Source organism: Taurulus bubalis (assembly GCF_910589615.1).
Source record: "Taurulus bubalis genome assembly, chromosome: 1".
NCBI lineage: Eukaryota > Metazoa > Chordata > Actinopteri > Perciformes > Cottidae > Taurulus > Taurulus bubalis.
In genome coordinates this window covers 24,877,148-24,893,160 of record NC_136589.1, presented here as the reverse complement: position 1 = coordinate 24,893,160, position 16,013 = coordinate 24,877,148, and the positions used below count along the sequence as shown (strand labels likewise).

Genomic DNA, 16,013 nt, shown 5'->3' with positions numbered 1-16,013 from the left:
GCGTGTGCCATCGTTGTTTATTAGCGCGCTAATGTCTGGCGTGCTTAGCATGACTTACGAGCCACGGAGATGGTTTGCTCTCTTTATGGGGTGTTTGAGTGGTGCTATTTTTTGCTGCAATTTGCATTTCCTGCTCTGTGACAGAAAACAAAATGAATGTGTTCTCCCCCTAGGTCCTGGCAACATGGAGACTGTATCTCTTTGCTGTCAAAGTGCCCACCAAGGTAAATGTTCCCCTGCTCTCAGTCGGATTTTATGGCTCTCACTTGCCAGCCTTGATCTTGTGGTAATTCACGAGAGGTGTGACAAAAAAAAGAAAAGTAGAAAACTTTTAAAGCAAGAGAGAAGAGATGATGACTATTGTGGTGATCATGTTTTAGAATGATGACACGGTTGCAGGTAACATGAAGTTAGTGGTTTAGATCAATAATAATGTTACATTATGGGAAATATGCTTATTAATTTAAGTGTTGGATGAAAAGATCCATACTACTTATAAAAAAAAATGTAATGGACAGCTACAGCAGTTGGTAAGTAGCTAAGACTACTACTATATTTAGTCGCCACCGCAGTATTATAGAAAAAGAAGTACAGTCACATCTTCAGAATTTTTGCATCGATTTGGTACCAAAGTATCTGTTCCCGTGACATCCCCACTGCAGATTCCTACTTACTGTACAGACATGAAAGTGGTATCTATCTTCTCACCTAATTATTGGCAAGAAAGCTAATAGCTTATTTCCCAAAATGTCAAACTACTCAAAAAGGATAGTTTAAGTTTCTTTTAACTTGGGTCTTATATAACTTGAGTTCCCGCCATCACTTGTATCAGTCACGTGCATATATACATAACAGGCACACACCAGAGGAATGCCTGAGATCTGCGGTGGTTACACCATCGCAACGACAAACTCAGAACGGGCATGAAACTCAAGCCGTGAAATCTGACGGCCTGTAAATAAGTCTGTTTTTAATTAAATTTTCTTTTGGTCCGAGTGGCTCCCTCCCAATTGATCTATCATGACACGGCTTGCAGAGAGTTCCTGGAGAAGTTAGGAGAAGATTCTCTCTTCCAGACCCAGCAGTAGTCTCTTTGTGTCGTAGCAGTCCCCTGGAGGTACCCGTGGCATTAATGGGGCTAGCTTTTTCTTTTTCCAACCGTGACAAGTTTTTGGTTGACTGTCCCATCAAGTAATCTGATGCGCACACAATATCCAAATGTAATCAACGCCTTAGTTTAACAGAGCTCTCTTGAGTTGCTTCAACAGCAGGCCAACAGTTGAAATTGAAAGCAAGCACACCCAAAATATTAATAGTCCCCTTCATTCTGTTTGCGCTCGACTACATCATGCACACTAGGTCTCAATGTTCATAAATTCACATGAGGCCAAAACCATGAAAATAAGACCTACATTGTAAAAAGATGAAATTATACTTTGACAGATGACGTAAAATAAGAATTCTGACAACATCTCAGTGTGGACCACAATAATATTGTTCTGCTGTTTTCAGATGGAGGTCACCTTCAACTTCTTGGAAATCCGAGCAATGAACACCTATCCAGAACACCAGGTGACACACAGACATTCAAAGTGTTTTACTGCAGTTTGGACTTCCATAGCTGCTGAAAGTGTTACTATTAACAAGCTGTCATGTCCATATACACACAGGTTGTCATCGACACAGACAAGACCACGTACTCGCTGAGACTACAGACCCAGGACCAGCTGGATCACATGGTCAGCCACATCAATGTCGCCCTCTCCCGAGTCTTCAACAACTCCATTTATGCGTAAGCATCTCCGAGCACCCGCGCCTCGAGCAAAGAAACAAGTCTTCCTGTTTTTGTGTTTGTTCGCGCTGAGGAGCGAAGACAAGTTGGCCAACGTTAACAGCACTCGACGTGTGCGTTGGCACAACTTGGCAGCCTCACTTTCGCTTTCCTCCTCGGCAGCTAAATGCATTCTTGTGTTGCTGGAGTTTGCATTCAACCCATTTCTGTGTCACAGGAGACTTTTAACACCCAGCAATCAGTGGGATTAAATAAACCCGCTGACACTGAGTGGGCAGTTACCTGAAGGCTTTCTGTTATTTTTTTAAAGCATCTTTTTTAGTACAAGCAATGAGTAGCAGAAAACAGTCACTGACAGAACGGTAGGCTCGGGCCTCCAGTCAAAAAGACATTCTTGCGCAATTAAAAATTCTGAAGTGGGCTGTGTACGCCCTTCACAGTTTCTAAAAGAGTGAAGCACAGAGGACACACACGGAAGAACAGCCTGGATAGAGTTAAGTTAAAGCCCTGGAAATGTTTTGTCACATGGTCATGTGAATGTATGGGTGAGAAGGCAAGCAAGGCAGAGCATATTGTTCTCTCTCCTGGGTTCATCTCCAGTTTCTAAGAGCAATGGGATTGACGGCGCTCCGACTATTGACCTGCACAGGGCTATCTTTGGCGCTCTATCATCTTTCGGAATGTCTTTTTTCCATTAGGACCGTGGCAGATGATTGCCTCCAGTGAGAACATTTAAAGGGAATAAAGGGAGAGGGGAGGACAGTGGGAGGGCAGTTGTTGTGGGTTTGATTGTGCAGCCTTGTAACTGATTGGTGCCTCTGTATTGAGGTACACAATGCAGATGGTATCAAAATAACGGGCACATACACGCGCGCGCCAGCGGCGGACGATGATTGTCGAGATAAGGTGGGGATTAAGGTCACGGACGTGGTTAGGTGTTGTGTGTGATTTGTTGACAAATGGGATTAAGGATGCTGTGTGTTGAATGCAATGGTGTAGTGGTGTAATCCTATCAAAAAGTCAAAGCAGGTAGAGCACAGTGTTATGTTCAAACACAGTATTTACTTGGGGATCCGAGTCTTCATAACTTTCTGCTTACCGGATGCTTTTTGTCAGAACTGTTTGAAAGAAAACAACCAGTAACCAGAGGAATAGGTTTTTTCTTCTTCTAATATATAATTGAGGCAGGAGCAAAGGTATCTAAAAAAAAAAGAAGAAAAAAAACAGCATCATGGGATTTATTCACTACCAAAGCAATGACATAATGACAGTTTCAACATTGCAGACGCTCAATTTCCATTCTAATTCTGACTGGATAAATTAATGAAAAACAAGTCTGCAGAAAATTAGCATCTTGCCAATGCAAATAAGACTGTTATCATTTTGAAAATATTATGCAGCTGTTCTCCGTTTAGTATCACAGTTCTGAATCTTTGCAAGTCAAATACTCTTTTTGGTCACCTTATTTACTAAGTCGCCCGAGTTTGTATTTGTATTCATGACTGTCTCGCAGGAAGCTGCGCTAGTAGGGAGTGGGACTGTTATACTCCCTGACGAATTCACACCTGGAAGCAGCCTTGCACCATTGTACCATCCCTTGGGCACTGAAGTGCTCCACTTATGCAGCTGGGAGTTCAGTGCCTTGCTTAAGGGCACTTCAGCAATAGCAGCTGAGGGAGGCGGCGAAGCATAATATTTACTTTTCCCATAATTTGGACCAGATGCTTTCTAATCACAACACCGCTTCTCAAAAGTCTACATAGATAATGAAGACTCGAGACTGAAATATCACCAAGATCATTAGGGCGTATCCTCTGGGAACCATGAATGTCTGTACAAAGTGTCAGTCTAATTCACCTGATAACTATTTAAAACATTTTGGTCTGGACCAAAGTCTTAATGACTTCCCAATGACTTTGGCAATCCCATGATGATTTCTCCAGCACCGTGGTAACTTAAGGTTCACGTTGCTAAACCCTTTCCCCGCCCTCCTCTCTCATGGAAATGCCTGCAGTCTCCCTTTTAGGTGGTATGCAGTCATTACATTAGCCAGCACTTCTTTACAAATCACACGCCGAGGCTGTCAGTGTGAGCATATTGTGATGCTGAAAGCTGCAAGCTGCGCCTAAAGTAAAGGGTTTTAGAGTGGAGTGCTTGCACTTTACGGAGCCGCTAGCACGGCTGTAGGCTGTCGTCTTATTTGAACCAGTACTCTTCATCTTTGTTTTCCAGTCCCCCTATTTGTCGGGCAGAGGGAGACCTCACTGAAGAAAGTCACAAGTTTTCACCAAACTCTGAATCGTCATTGGAGGCCCAGAAAACATGCGGTGAGTCATCTATTTTTCTGTCTGCAGCGCACCAAACGCACACGTAACACATACATGTACGGATGCACTTCAGAGTCCATCAACTCGCTGACTCACTGACTCGCCCCAAATCTCGTTGGGAGACTCATCCTTAAGTGGGTCAGAGGACCAAAGTTGCTGGATGCACTCCCTTTTCTGCAAGTAATCCCATTAATTTACAAGATGTGCTTTTTCATGCTCCAATACTTTCATCTCGCCACCAATATTTACAGCTAATCTCACTCACTCTCTGCTGAAGATCCCTGTCTTGCTCTCTCCGACTCTCCCTTTCATCTCTGGCCTCTCAGCCTTTTCCCTCCTACCTGCATCCTCCTACCTGCATCATCCACCCCTGCGTTTATTCCACCCCCTTTCCGATCCGTTACAGTCTGGTTTGGATTGATTTGTTGTCTTCCCCTCTTCAACTTTCAGGAGGTTTTTCTGAGACCTATGCAGCTCTTTGTGACTACAACGGGATTGGCTGCAAAGAAGAAGTGCAGTGGGTGAGGACACGATGCAGGCTGCATAAAACCACTTCTGTTTGCCGTGTTGTTTAAGATGCTCTCGGCTTTTCATAAAACTAAACTTTCTCTCTCTTCAACTCAGTAACATTTATTTTTCTCTCCCCTCCCCCAGGATGTTGACACTATCTACCACTCCCAGGACAACAGGGAGTTCAATTTACTGGATTTCAGCCATCTAGACAGCAGGTGACTTAGTTTATTGACATCTTACCCACAACCAGAACTGAATGTTCAGTTCGCCAGTATGCACTGAATTGGATAGACACAAACTTATTTCTTCAGCAGTGAAGTCTGTGTCTGTGCATATGGGTTGACTCACTCTCCAACACATTAGATCTGAAATGAAGCAGTGGAAATGAGAGCAAAGTGCAGACTTTCAGCATGAATGAAAATGCAATTCGGGGACAGCAAGTAATTGGACAAGTTAGCACCAACTCATTATATCTGATATATTTGTCAGTTCTGTTGCAGTTAGTGTGTGGCTGTCCACAATCCACAGACATCAGCCGACAGTTGGCGTATTCCTTCGTGATGCTTTGCCAAAACTGCAGCCAGCTCAAACTGTTTTCTGTATTTTAACTACAGTCTGGTCTTAAGAAAGTGAAACTTAGCTACTTAGATGTAGGGCTATGCGGTGTATCTATTCTATGCGAAGCATGACAATAGTCGTTACGGCCGCGCATGCGCCACTAGTATCAAGGGATTCCCCTGGGTCCTAAATCCCTCCAGTTTAGCTCCCTACGTACCAATCAAAATAGCTGCTGGCCAGTTGCGAGCAAGTGGTGAATAACGATGGCGGTGGCGGTCCTTTTCGGCGTCAATAAATTAATGTGTTTATTTGGAAAAAAAATACCGTGATATACCGTGAAACCGCCAGAATCTTACAAAATACCGTGATATGAATTTTTGGCCATGCCGCCCAGCCCTACTTAGATGCATTGTGGGTTTTTTGTGCCCGACTTTTCCAGTCAAGAACATTCCCCTGGTTGTCACAGTGTAGATGTAAGTCCTTATCAAGTGTAATGATGCAAATGAGTATGCAAATGAGTAGGTGATGTCTGTTGCATCTTGGACCATGATTGGATCCAAACTAGCTCAAACCTTTCTGGTACGTCCACAGCTTTAAGGGGAGCTCAGAGAAACTTTCCCCCCAGGTGGGGGGGATTTGAAACCAGGCATCTTGTGACAAAACGGGGCACATGCACACATCATTTTGCATAGTGAAGGTTAAAGAAAGAAAAAAAGAAAGAAAAATGGCCCGTCTTTTTTCAGCTACAAACAATTAATTCCACCTTTCCCAGACAAGTTATTTTGCAGCAAAAGAAGTTGGCCAACAGGTTGTGGAGTAATGGCGCTCCGCTGTGCTTTTATTAATATAATGTCCCAGTAGTGGGAAATAGACGGCACCCTGTTGCTGCAAGGCCTAGTGTCGGGGAAACCCATCGTTATACCAAATCACTTTACAGGCTCAGGTCTTTTGAAATGCAACGGGTAATGGAGCAGTGTAATTTCCTTCACCCAGTTGGAGTTGGCTGAAAGTGTTGCGTAAAATCATCGGAGTTCAGTACTACTACAGTTTGCAAGTGTTGTTCTCGAGTTCACCTTCCTTAAGCGACGCATGCATGTAGACCCGTTTACAATAAACAATGAAGACGTATGCAAGTGTTTGCACGTAGTTTGGCAACGGAGGTACTGTGGAGTGCAATAAGCTTGTCGAGGCCATTCGCCACCAAATATCACAAAATGCAACCTAGATAAATGGACTTTACAGATGTGGGAGTGGATAGACTATACTAGCAAGTGGCTCAACATTTAATGTCCACATATATACGTGTATTTAGGGGGGAAATCTGTTCAGTTTGAAATACATACTCACCTGTGGTAAGTAGTAAGTACCTATCTCAACCATTTATGTGAGTTACTGTCCACAACCATGGACACATTTGGCGAAGTGTTACCGGTTAACACAGCCGCTCGTTAAACTGAAACACCTGTTGCTCTGAAACGGTTGGGATCATGTCGGAATTATATCGACCTTGCATGCAATAACCAGACGTTCAGATCCTGCGCGCAAAGCCTGACTGTAAACGGGTCTGTCGCGCGACTCATGTCAAACTCATTCGTCCCCGGGAGTTAATCCATTCTAAATGTGCCCAAAGGCTTCACTACAGTGTTTATACGCTGCACACAGTCCTGGAGCTACACTTTTCTCTCGTGGCGCCGTTCCAACTTCTCCGATCCGTCTGCATGGGGAGGGGGAAAGATATCACCTTCCAAACGAAAACACAAGGCATTGACGGTAAATGTGCGTGTTATGGAAGACGCCACACCATTGGCGGTGTAACTTGCAATGTGATGCGCTTCATCCTCCTCCTCCCCAATTTGTTTGGGTGCATTGTAAACCGATACATGATACATGCTCTTCTACAGCACTTCTGACAGAGCGGCTGCTTTAGGGAGCGTTTGCTGCACCCGGTGGTCGATGCACATGCCACGGGACCTGTGACGGAACATCCATAATGCCGTTCCCACCAATCAGCCGGGAACCGACATGTTTGGGATTGTATCTGAGGCTGAGAATCAGCACTTCGGTCGTCGTTTCATTTCCAATCCCCTGTTCTGCAGTGTAGACCCGTTAAAAAAAACGATAATAACACATCATTGTCCCAATATCCTCTGACTACTCTGTAGTGTTGAAAGACTTTTTCCTCTCCTCAATTCCCGGCATGATGTTTTTGCAAAAATGTGTCCCAGAAAGTATGACACATCTCATCCTTCAAGTATGACAATTGAGCGGCTACCGGTTTAACAAGACCCTGCCTTGGTAAAACGTGAAGTTTAATGGTCGGACATTCTCGCTCTGGCTCTCTTGCATGTCCTGTGTCTCTGTTCAATTGTGTTTAGTTTAAGTTTGGTAAAGATCACAGAGAGGGGGAACGCGAAGCTTTGTCAGAGGCAGAATCCAGGACGCGTGGAAGCATCTGTAAACTGCCATATGTCTTCTCCTCTACCTCCCCGCTTGTGTCTTTTCAAGTCCTCCTCATTTCCTTTTTCGCAGGCATATTGGGGAAGAGCGTACGTGTCGCTTGAGCGCTGCCGATCATAAAGAGATTTTTGACAGCTGACATGCAAATGTATTTTATTTGAGGAATGTTTTGTCCCCAGAAAAGCCCAGAGGCCTATGGAATTCTTTCTACTTTCCTGTGTCGAGACAACAATCCTGACTGGAGAGGATGCGCTCCTACTTAAAAAAATAAAAATAAAAAGGCCTTTGCCATGCTGCTAAATCAAAAAAAGCCATTCATAGAGACATGATGGTAGCAGCAACTTATGAATATATTAATGTCTTTCACATTGAGAGCTAAAAATCACTGCATCTGGGTTGTTTTTCCCTCTGATATTTTATCTTGTGTGTGTGATTAAGAGAAAGCCTTTGCAGGAGAAACTGGATGCCCATGCTGTTCTTTTTTTTACTTGGATCTCCATTTAACATAACATAACTTAACATAACATTTTTCCCTAGAGCCTACAATCCAATACCAAAGTCAATCCCTGCTTTTCTGGAGAAGTTTGATCAAATCGAAGTTGATACGGGCAGCAAAAGCTTTAACAAAGGAACACGAGGAAGTTGATGCAGGGAAGCAATCAACACAGGGTGCGAATGACCGGCGACGGGTTCCAAGGATTTCTCTTTCCATGATCACGTGCCAGAAGCTTTTTGCGAGGCATTACTCCCTCCTCTCCTTGTCCTTCCACGTTCCTGTCCTCTCAATTGAGCCTGTCTACCGTTACCACGAGCGTCGGGGGCAAGCTTTTTCTTTTTTTGCTGACTGCTGTCCGTCCGAACATCGTCTCCACTCGCTCATCCTGACCGAAAGTGGACACCGTTTTTTTTTTCTGGCCCCGTCTCATCCCGGTGTCATCCACTTCCTTTATTTTCTCCCTTTTTCATTTTCCTCAGCTCTCTTGTTGCAGCTCTCTTTCTCTGAATCACTCCCCTCCTCACAAACACAGACACACACACACACACACACACACACACACACACACACACACACACACACACACACACACACACACACAAAAACAAACTCTTGCCTGTCTCTGTTGGTTCTGTCTGGCCCACTGCAGGTTGACACCGAGTTTGCCCCAAGAACTTGTAGGGGCACCTCTTGGCTTGACAGTCACTCCTCTGCATACACACACACTCTTTCTCACTAACAAGTCTGGATGCCGCATCCAACTTCTCACCAACTCTCTGTCTGGTTAGTTCTTCCTGTCACTGAAGCAGGACCGCAGCTCCACAGCTTACTGCTGCCAGCCGCCTCAGCAGTCACTGTTACAGGACCTGAGTCCCAGGCCTGTACGGGGTTAGACTGCGGCATTGATTTATTACCATACAGTCAAAACCCAGCCGTCTTCCGACTGGAGAGGATGGTCCTTTTTTGTCCTACAGTCGGCCAGATTGCTGTCAAATCTGTTATGAATATTTATAATCCGCAGAGGATGAATGCTAAGGCTTTTAGTGCCTTCTGACCTTTCTGACTCTTGTGCCACCAATCAGGTCAGTGTATCCATCCTCCATGGCAAGGGTATTCTCACACAGTGCTATGAATATTCATTGTCCCCACATGGTGTATAATAATGTTTTTGATGGACCCCCCCCCCCCCCCCCCCCCCCCCCTTTCACCCCTCTACCTCAGGACATTTGTCCATCACTCCAATAAGTTGTACACAATTAATATGAAATCTAATGAGCACACAGCCATGAAATGTACTATGCTCCCTCGTCAGGAGGAACCCTGTTTATTGACACTTTATGTCTCCCGGCTTTACCCACACAATATTAAATAATCTAAAAGGGCTTATTGCCATTTAATAGTCTGAGCACAGCCATGCAGCCAGGGAGACTTTGATTTGAAGGACCCTGTGACCTTTTGTCTTCTGAACTATCTCAGGAGAAACTCTCTTTTCTTAACCCCATTCCTGGTTAAGGTCTAAGAAGATCACAGGGGGCATATCGTGGACTGACATAACTGTTGGAGCCTGACGGGTTTGCTAGAAGGACGCATTCAGATTATAATGGACCCCATTGGGCGTCTGCTCAGGTCGACATGTTCACACATTTTCAGTCGGAGAAGGCAGTTTGTGTGGTTGTGTGTTTGGGGCCCCTCATGCAGGAGACCGAATTTGAACGTAGCTGTCGGTGGAAAGGAATCAACTTTTGAAGAAACCCGACCCATCGTTGTGTTGACCATTCAAATAACCCGCCAAAGGGTTCCACCTGTTCCCAGACTAATCTAATCGGTTACTAGCTGTAGCTTTGTATTTAGTATACATACATGAGGTCGGTATAAATCTACTCATCTAACTCTTCGTAAGAAAAACAAAACAGCATATAAATCTGAAAAAAGGGTCTGTCAAATAAAAAAAAAGTAGGATCTTTGCTTGCATTGTACTGTTTAAATAGATAATTCTCTAACTCGCCTTCCACATACCCTTCAACCTGACTTCAATTCAACCTAGACTTTTATTTTACAAACCATTTAATCCCAAACCTAAATTGACGCGTGTGAAGAACAGACCGGTCTGCCGCGCCGACGTGTCCTGGCGTACGGGTACAAGACGCCGCATAAACACCAACAAGCCGCATGACTGAGTGAGACATCACAGAGGTCAATCACATGTCCCGCAATATGAATCTTGACGTGTGCATCATCTGCACACACACACACACACACACACACACACACACACACACACACACACACACACACACACACACACACACACACACACACACACACACACACACACACACACACACAGGGCTGCAGTCAGTCAGAGTGGACCGGTCTGATGGCTGGCATGGTAATGAAAAAGGAACACAGCCTGTAGCCATTTCACTCCTCTGAGATCTACTGTAATGTCCTGGCTACCGCGGTTATTGGCAACACGACCTGCCCCAGCTCGATTACACTTTCTCTTCCTCTCTCGTTCACTCTGTGTTTCACCTCCATCTCACGCTCCTCTTTTCTTCCTCTCGCTGGGCTTATTCTCCCCCCTTTCTGTGTTGCTGCTTGTTTGTCAGATGATGTATAGCAGGTGTAGCAGCAGTGTGGCTTTAGTTGGACCTTGGAGAATTCGAAAACCCCCTCTCTCTTTCGACACACACACACACACACAGAGAGTCAGGCTCGTCTGTGGGCTTCGTGTCTGTTTGAGTAGCAGTGGATGCAATGTTTGAGGTCTGTAGCTGGGATGAAATGAGGGCTTTATTGAGTAATCCACGGACCCAGGCATTGATCTTTTTGTTTTCTTATTCTCTGCTTCTCTCCTCTTCTCAGCAGGGCTGCAATATCATCTTGTAGAAAGCAGCCCTGCCCACATGGTGTACTCCCTGTCACAATGATGAACTGCTTTTTACTAAACGGCAAGCAAAGAAAAAAAGTTTGGCCCGCGATAATGCAGATTTATGGATCAATGACATCAAATGGTTTGGAGCAGATGGAGTTTTCTAATTTAAAGGTGTGTGTGTGTGTGTGTGTGTGTGTGTGTGTGTGTGTGTGTGTGTGTGTGTGTGTGTGTGTGTGTGTGTGTGTGTGTGTGTGTGTGTGTGTGTGTGTGTCCATTTCAGGGACTTGGCGGTGATCGTGGCATCCATTGCGTACAACACCTGGTTCACCAAGCTGCACTGCAAGGACATGCGCATAGTAACTATCCTTTTTTTTCCCTTCACGTTTCCTTTGCTAACCTGTGTCCTATCAGATTATATTGATTAGGCTTTTTTATTATCTGCTCATTTGGCACACTGCAGTCTAAATGTGTATGAAGAAATATCTTGATCTCTCTTTTATTAAATATTCATAATGTGCAGATACCACTTACTCTAATGTAAGTGGTATCCGTCTGAGGTGAACTGCATGAAAACAGTCTGCACCAAAAGTTAAACCGATACTTTTACAAGTTTTAAAAGGTATTAGAGTAAATGTGTTGATCATTAAAGCCCGGCAAAACTTGGTTTCCAATGTGAAAGGTATTTATTGTTCTTGTGTACTTGCAACGGGAGTCCTTTTGTAAAAAAATATTGGTCCATAGTATTTTACAACAGCATACACTGTAAGACATTTCAAGTCAGTTCAACTTGCAAAATGAAAGTTCACCTGCTGCCTTGAGAAATCTAGTTGACTCAACTTGAAATTTCCTTTGATTCAACTGATAAATTAAAGTTCATAAGGTTGATGTAACTACAACGTGCTAGTTGTCTCAACATTATGATTCAAGTTGTCAGAGTTGAGTGAACTGTTGGTCTCTTGTTGTTTGAACTTGATCCACCAAGTTAAAACAAAGAGTGTTTTTACATTATCAGTTCGAGAAAACTTTCCTTAGCTAGTCAAACAAACACACATTTGTGCTTTTATGTAACTCACAGTTACAAGTTAAAATAACTTTACCATGTGTATACAACTTGCCATTTCAACTTAAGAAGATTTACATTCCAAATTGCATATAAATGTTATTTTGACTGACAATTTAAAGTGTGCTTGCTTTATAAAAAAGAAATGACCAATAATTCTTACTTCTGTTCAAAAGATATAACATTTATTGAAAAGAAATATACACAGACTGAAACATTCGCTACAAGTACATCTCAACACACCCAAATAGAAAAATATATTATAGAAAAAACAACTCAAAAGGTGTCGTTCATATTACGGGTTACTCCAGGTTAAGGCAGTAAATTGTGCCATCAGCATGAAGCCTGTGGGCACGTCTCTGATGATCGTCTCTGAGCTCATGTTGGATGATCTTCTCTGCTGCCTCGGCCACATCGAAGACTTCCAAAGGAAGTGAATCATGCAGAATGCCTTCGTGTCCCATCAACAGTCCAACCTGCATTCATCCAGGGTTTCTCCATGAACCTGAAGACATAAAGACATTCACATCTTAACTGACATCTCCAAAATAGTACTAGTTCAATGTTTTGAGAGTCCTCATTAAAAATCCCTAAAACAAAAAAGGTGAAGGAGACTCCATTGAAAAGGTAGTTTGTAATTATACAAAATCTCTATAAAAATGTGTGTGGCTATGGGTAATAAGGCTAATGAACACAACATGTTACCATTGTCGTATTACAACCATTGAATGTAGTAAATTTGAAAATACAGTGTCTTACATCACACATCCGGATTATGTCGGAGGAATCCTCTGAAAGATAGTAGCATGGAGACCAAGCAGGGCAGCCGTTCTTCGGTTCTGGTTTGTATCCTACAAAAACAGACAAGAGTAGATGAATGCAATATCAAAGGTATAATGTTAACTTGAGTACAGAGAAGGCCTAAACACCGCCGATGATGTCCGTGATGCTGTTTATAATGATGGATTATTCTTTTTAGAAGTCTATTAGAGGAGAATGCACAGAACTTACATTTCCACATCGCGTACTGGACAGTCTTGATGACATGTGGAAACAGAAAAAAAATTAATTGCACGATAGTTTAACATTTTTATTTCATATATGTATCATGCATTTACTTTATGCTTAAATTATCAATCTTTTACATTTCTAAATAGTTAAAACAAAAACAGGGATCAAGTGATTTTGAAGCAAAAATCCTCCAGTTTACAAAAAACAACATGCATCCACACAGCAGAGGGGAGGTGGAGGGGGATCAACACGGTCTGTGCGCAGTGCGCAGCTGCGACCCTACAGCATGATCTGCATTAATATAAGTCATTACTGGCATACACATTAAATAGCAACACATTCATACATACATGTTGCCTACTGTCAGGTCAAAATAAAATACAAAGAGCAAGCAAAACACGGGCAGTGACTCTGCCGGTCAATGTGAATCCCTCAGCCGTATGACAATACATTCAGACTGCTTAAAGTTCGTGTTAGCTAGCTAACCGAACAAGCTAGTTGGAGGGGTGTTGAGCGAAAAACGTAACTTAAATGAAGCATGAAATAATGCAGGACAATTGTGGTCACTTTAAAAAATGAACCAATAGCTTGTACTTCTACATTAATTACGTTTTATCAACTGCAGGACGGATAAAATAGGTCAACCATTTGTTTTAGAAGAAGTTCTAGCTAAACATTAAAGCCACAAAGTATCTAAGCCTTTCCAGACCATTGACAAGCACGAGCTAAATAACTGTGTTACATTACTAACGTTTCACATGCTATTAATTAAGAAAAATACTTGAAGTCATAATTTAAACTCACCTTCATGTGCCCAAGCAAAAAGAATCCTCAGCGCTCTGGTCCGTTGGCTCTACTTGTTGCAGGTGGAAAGTAACGGTGAATTACTCCGCCTCATTCATTGGAGGTTGTCAGGTTAATAGAATCTCTCCGCCGGTGGAAATAGTCCTTTCTTGTTTACCACAAAATGCCTATATTTTCATTGGAATTTAAGTATTTGACTTATCTGCAGGGTTTAACCAGTAGATTATGGCCAGGCTTCAACCTGGCCATGGTTTAAAAAATGCAGTTTGACATGACAGAATTTGCTTATTTAAATCCTCACTCCCGCCTTTTCCAGTCTTTTCTGTTTTTTTTCCTGATAACTTAAAGAGTCAAGTTCAATGAACACTAAAAAATCTCAAAAAGTCAACACAAGGCATTATTGTAAGTTTAACTAAGTTTTAACTTAGTTAAAGTGGACATAACTAAACGGGGCCGTGATGTTTTACAGTGTAGAGTGTTCATGGCTCGATCCGCAAAACTCAATAATCTGAAAAGAACATCCCTAGTTATTGAGATTTATTTACACAACTGGTGTCTGATTTTGTATCGGATCTAAAAATAACATTCAATTGGTGCACGGAAGTGAAGTACATGAACAGCTGAGCCTCACCCACTTCAGACGAGGAGAAAACAAGAAATCTAGAAATCTCATGTTCTTGCCTTTGCAAAATAGTTTGTGTGCGTGTAAGGGTATGCGCTGTAGTTTGTGTCCCTTGTTTTCCCCCCCAGTTTGAATGTAAATTCAAATAAATAGCCCCATAGATTATGTATGGCGTATATGAGGTCGTATATCATGAAGGCAATCTAATAAATTAATACTTTTAGGAAACTGCTTCATCAGTGTAGAATTTACCATCACTAAAACATTGTTTCTGTTGCTTATGATTTTACTGCCTGCTTTACACTTCCCCTGCCGATGTTCTTCCTCTGGTTACATGACCCTTTTGTTTGTCTCCAGGGGTCGGAGGTGGTGGACCAGGTCCTGCACACAGTCAGCAAGTCCAACAGTTTGGAGGAGCTCACTCTGGAGAATGCAGGACTCAAATCGTAAGTTTCCATTCATCAGCCCCGCCTGTCAGCTCTCGGTTAATCTAATTTCCTCTCCTTTTCTTCCGCTCCTCACACTTTGGCCCCTCAAACACACCTCCACCTCTCCTCTTTTGTCCTTTTTTTTCCTTTTAAGATTCACTCGAGTCTCACATCTCCCCTCTCCTTTTCTGCTTTGCTTGTATTCTCTCTTCTCACTTCCATCTCTTTGGTCTCACCTCTTCACCTCAGCTCATCTCAGCTCTCCACTCATCCTCACCTCACCACTCGCTCGTCTTAACCTTTCCAATTCTGTCTCCCCCTTTTTTTTTTCGCACTCTCTCGCACCTCTCTTAACCTCCACTCTTTAATCCAATAAAGGTCCCTCCTGTCTGCCTGTGGCAGGTGTATTATTTCCCCATTAGTGAAATTTTGGGCTTCACCTGGCGAGACTTGTCACCGCCTATGCACGGCTAGTATCATTTAGTGGAGCGGTTTCCTTATTTAGTATTAATTGAGATGAATTGGCTGCCTCGAGGCGAGCTGATTTACTGCAGCATAATGATGAAGTTTTTATTCTTTCCCTGTGTTAAATCACTTCCAAGAAAGAAGGCAATTTGTATTGGAGGCTCTCACACATCGAAGGGAAAGAAAAGGGAAAGAAAAAGCCAGAGTAAGAAACCCAAAACAGTACAGCCCAAACAGTACGGTATCTGACTGTTAAAGTATAAGACTTAATGGACTCCAGCTGAACTATACTTTTTGTTATGTGATTTGAAATAAGTGCTATTTTAAGAGATTTGAAAGGAACCTCCAGGCACACATGTTATATATGTCTTGAATTAATTTGCATTTTATTCCACTTATTTACAAGAAGAAGAACGTAATTACATTAATCCTGACTGCACATGCTCATGCTTGAGGGAGATTTTTGTGAAGGGGGATTCCCATCTAATAAATCTTTCTTTGTCGGCTACAGTAAATTACATATTTGACGTGACAGTGAAAAACAAACTGATTACATAACAGTGACATTATCATCTAATACAGTTGTTGTTGCTAACATATTAGCG

The 16,013-nt window shown here is 42.8% G+C and overlaps 1 protein-coding gene across 1 annotated transcript in view; it reads left to right on the top strand.

Moving 5' to 3' along the window:
• Positions 1-16,013, top strand: part of carmil3 (capping protein regulator and myosin 1 linker 3) — a 76,627-nt gene that overhangs the window by 14,521 nt on the left and 46,093 nt on the right. Inside the window, exons 3-10 of the mRNA XM_079220264.1 lie at positions 174-224; positions 1,513-1,572; positions 1,671-1,792; positions 4,025-4,119; positions 4,570-4,640; positions 4,774-4,847; positions 11,299-11,374; positions 14,873-14,961. Of these exons, the coding sequence (XP_079076390.1) occupies positions 174-224; positions 1,513-1,572; positions 1,671-1,792; positions 4,025-4,119; positions 4,570-4,640; positions 4,774-4,847; positions 11,299-11,374; positions 14,873-14,961 (638 nt within the window). The remainder of the gene's footprint in view (positions 1-173; positions 225-1,512; positions 1,573-1,670; positions 1,793-4,024; positions 4,120-4,569; positions 4,641-4,773; positions 4,848-11,298; positions 11,375-14,872; positions 14,962-16,013) is intronic.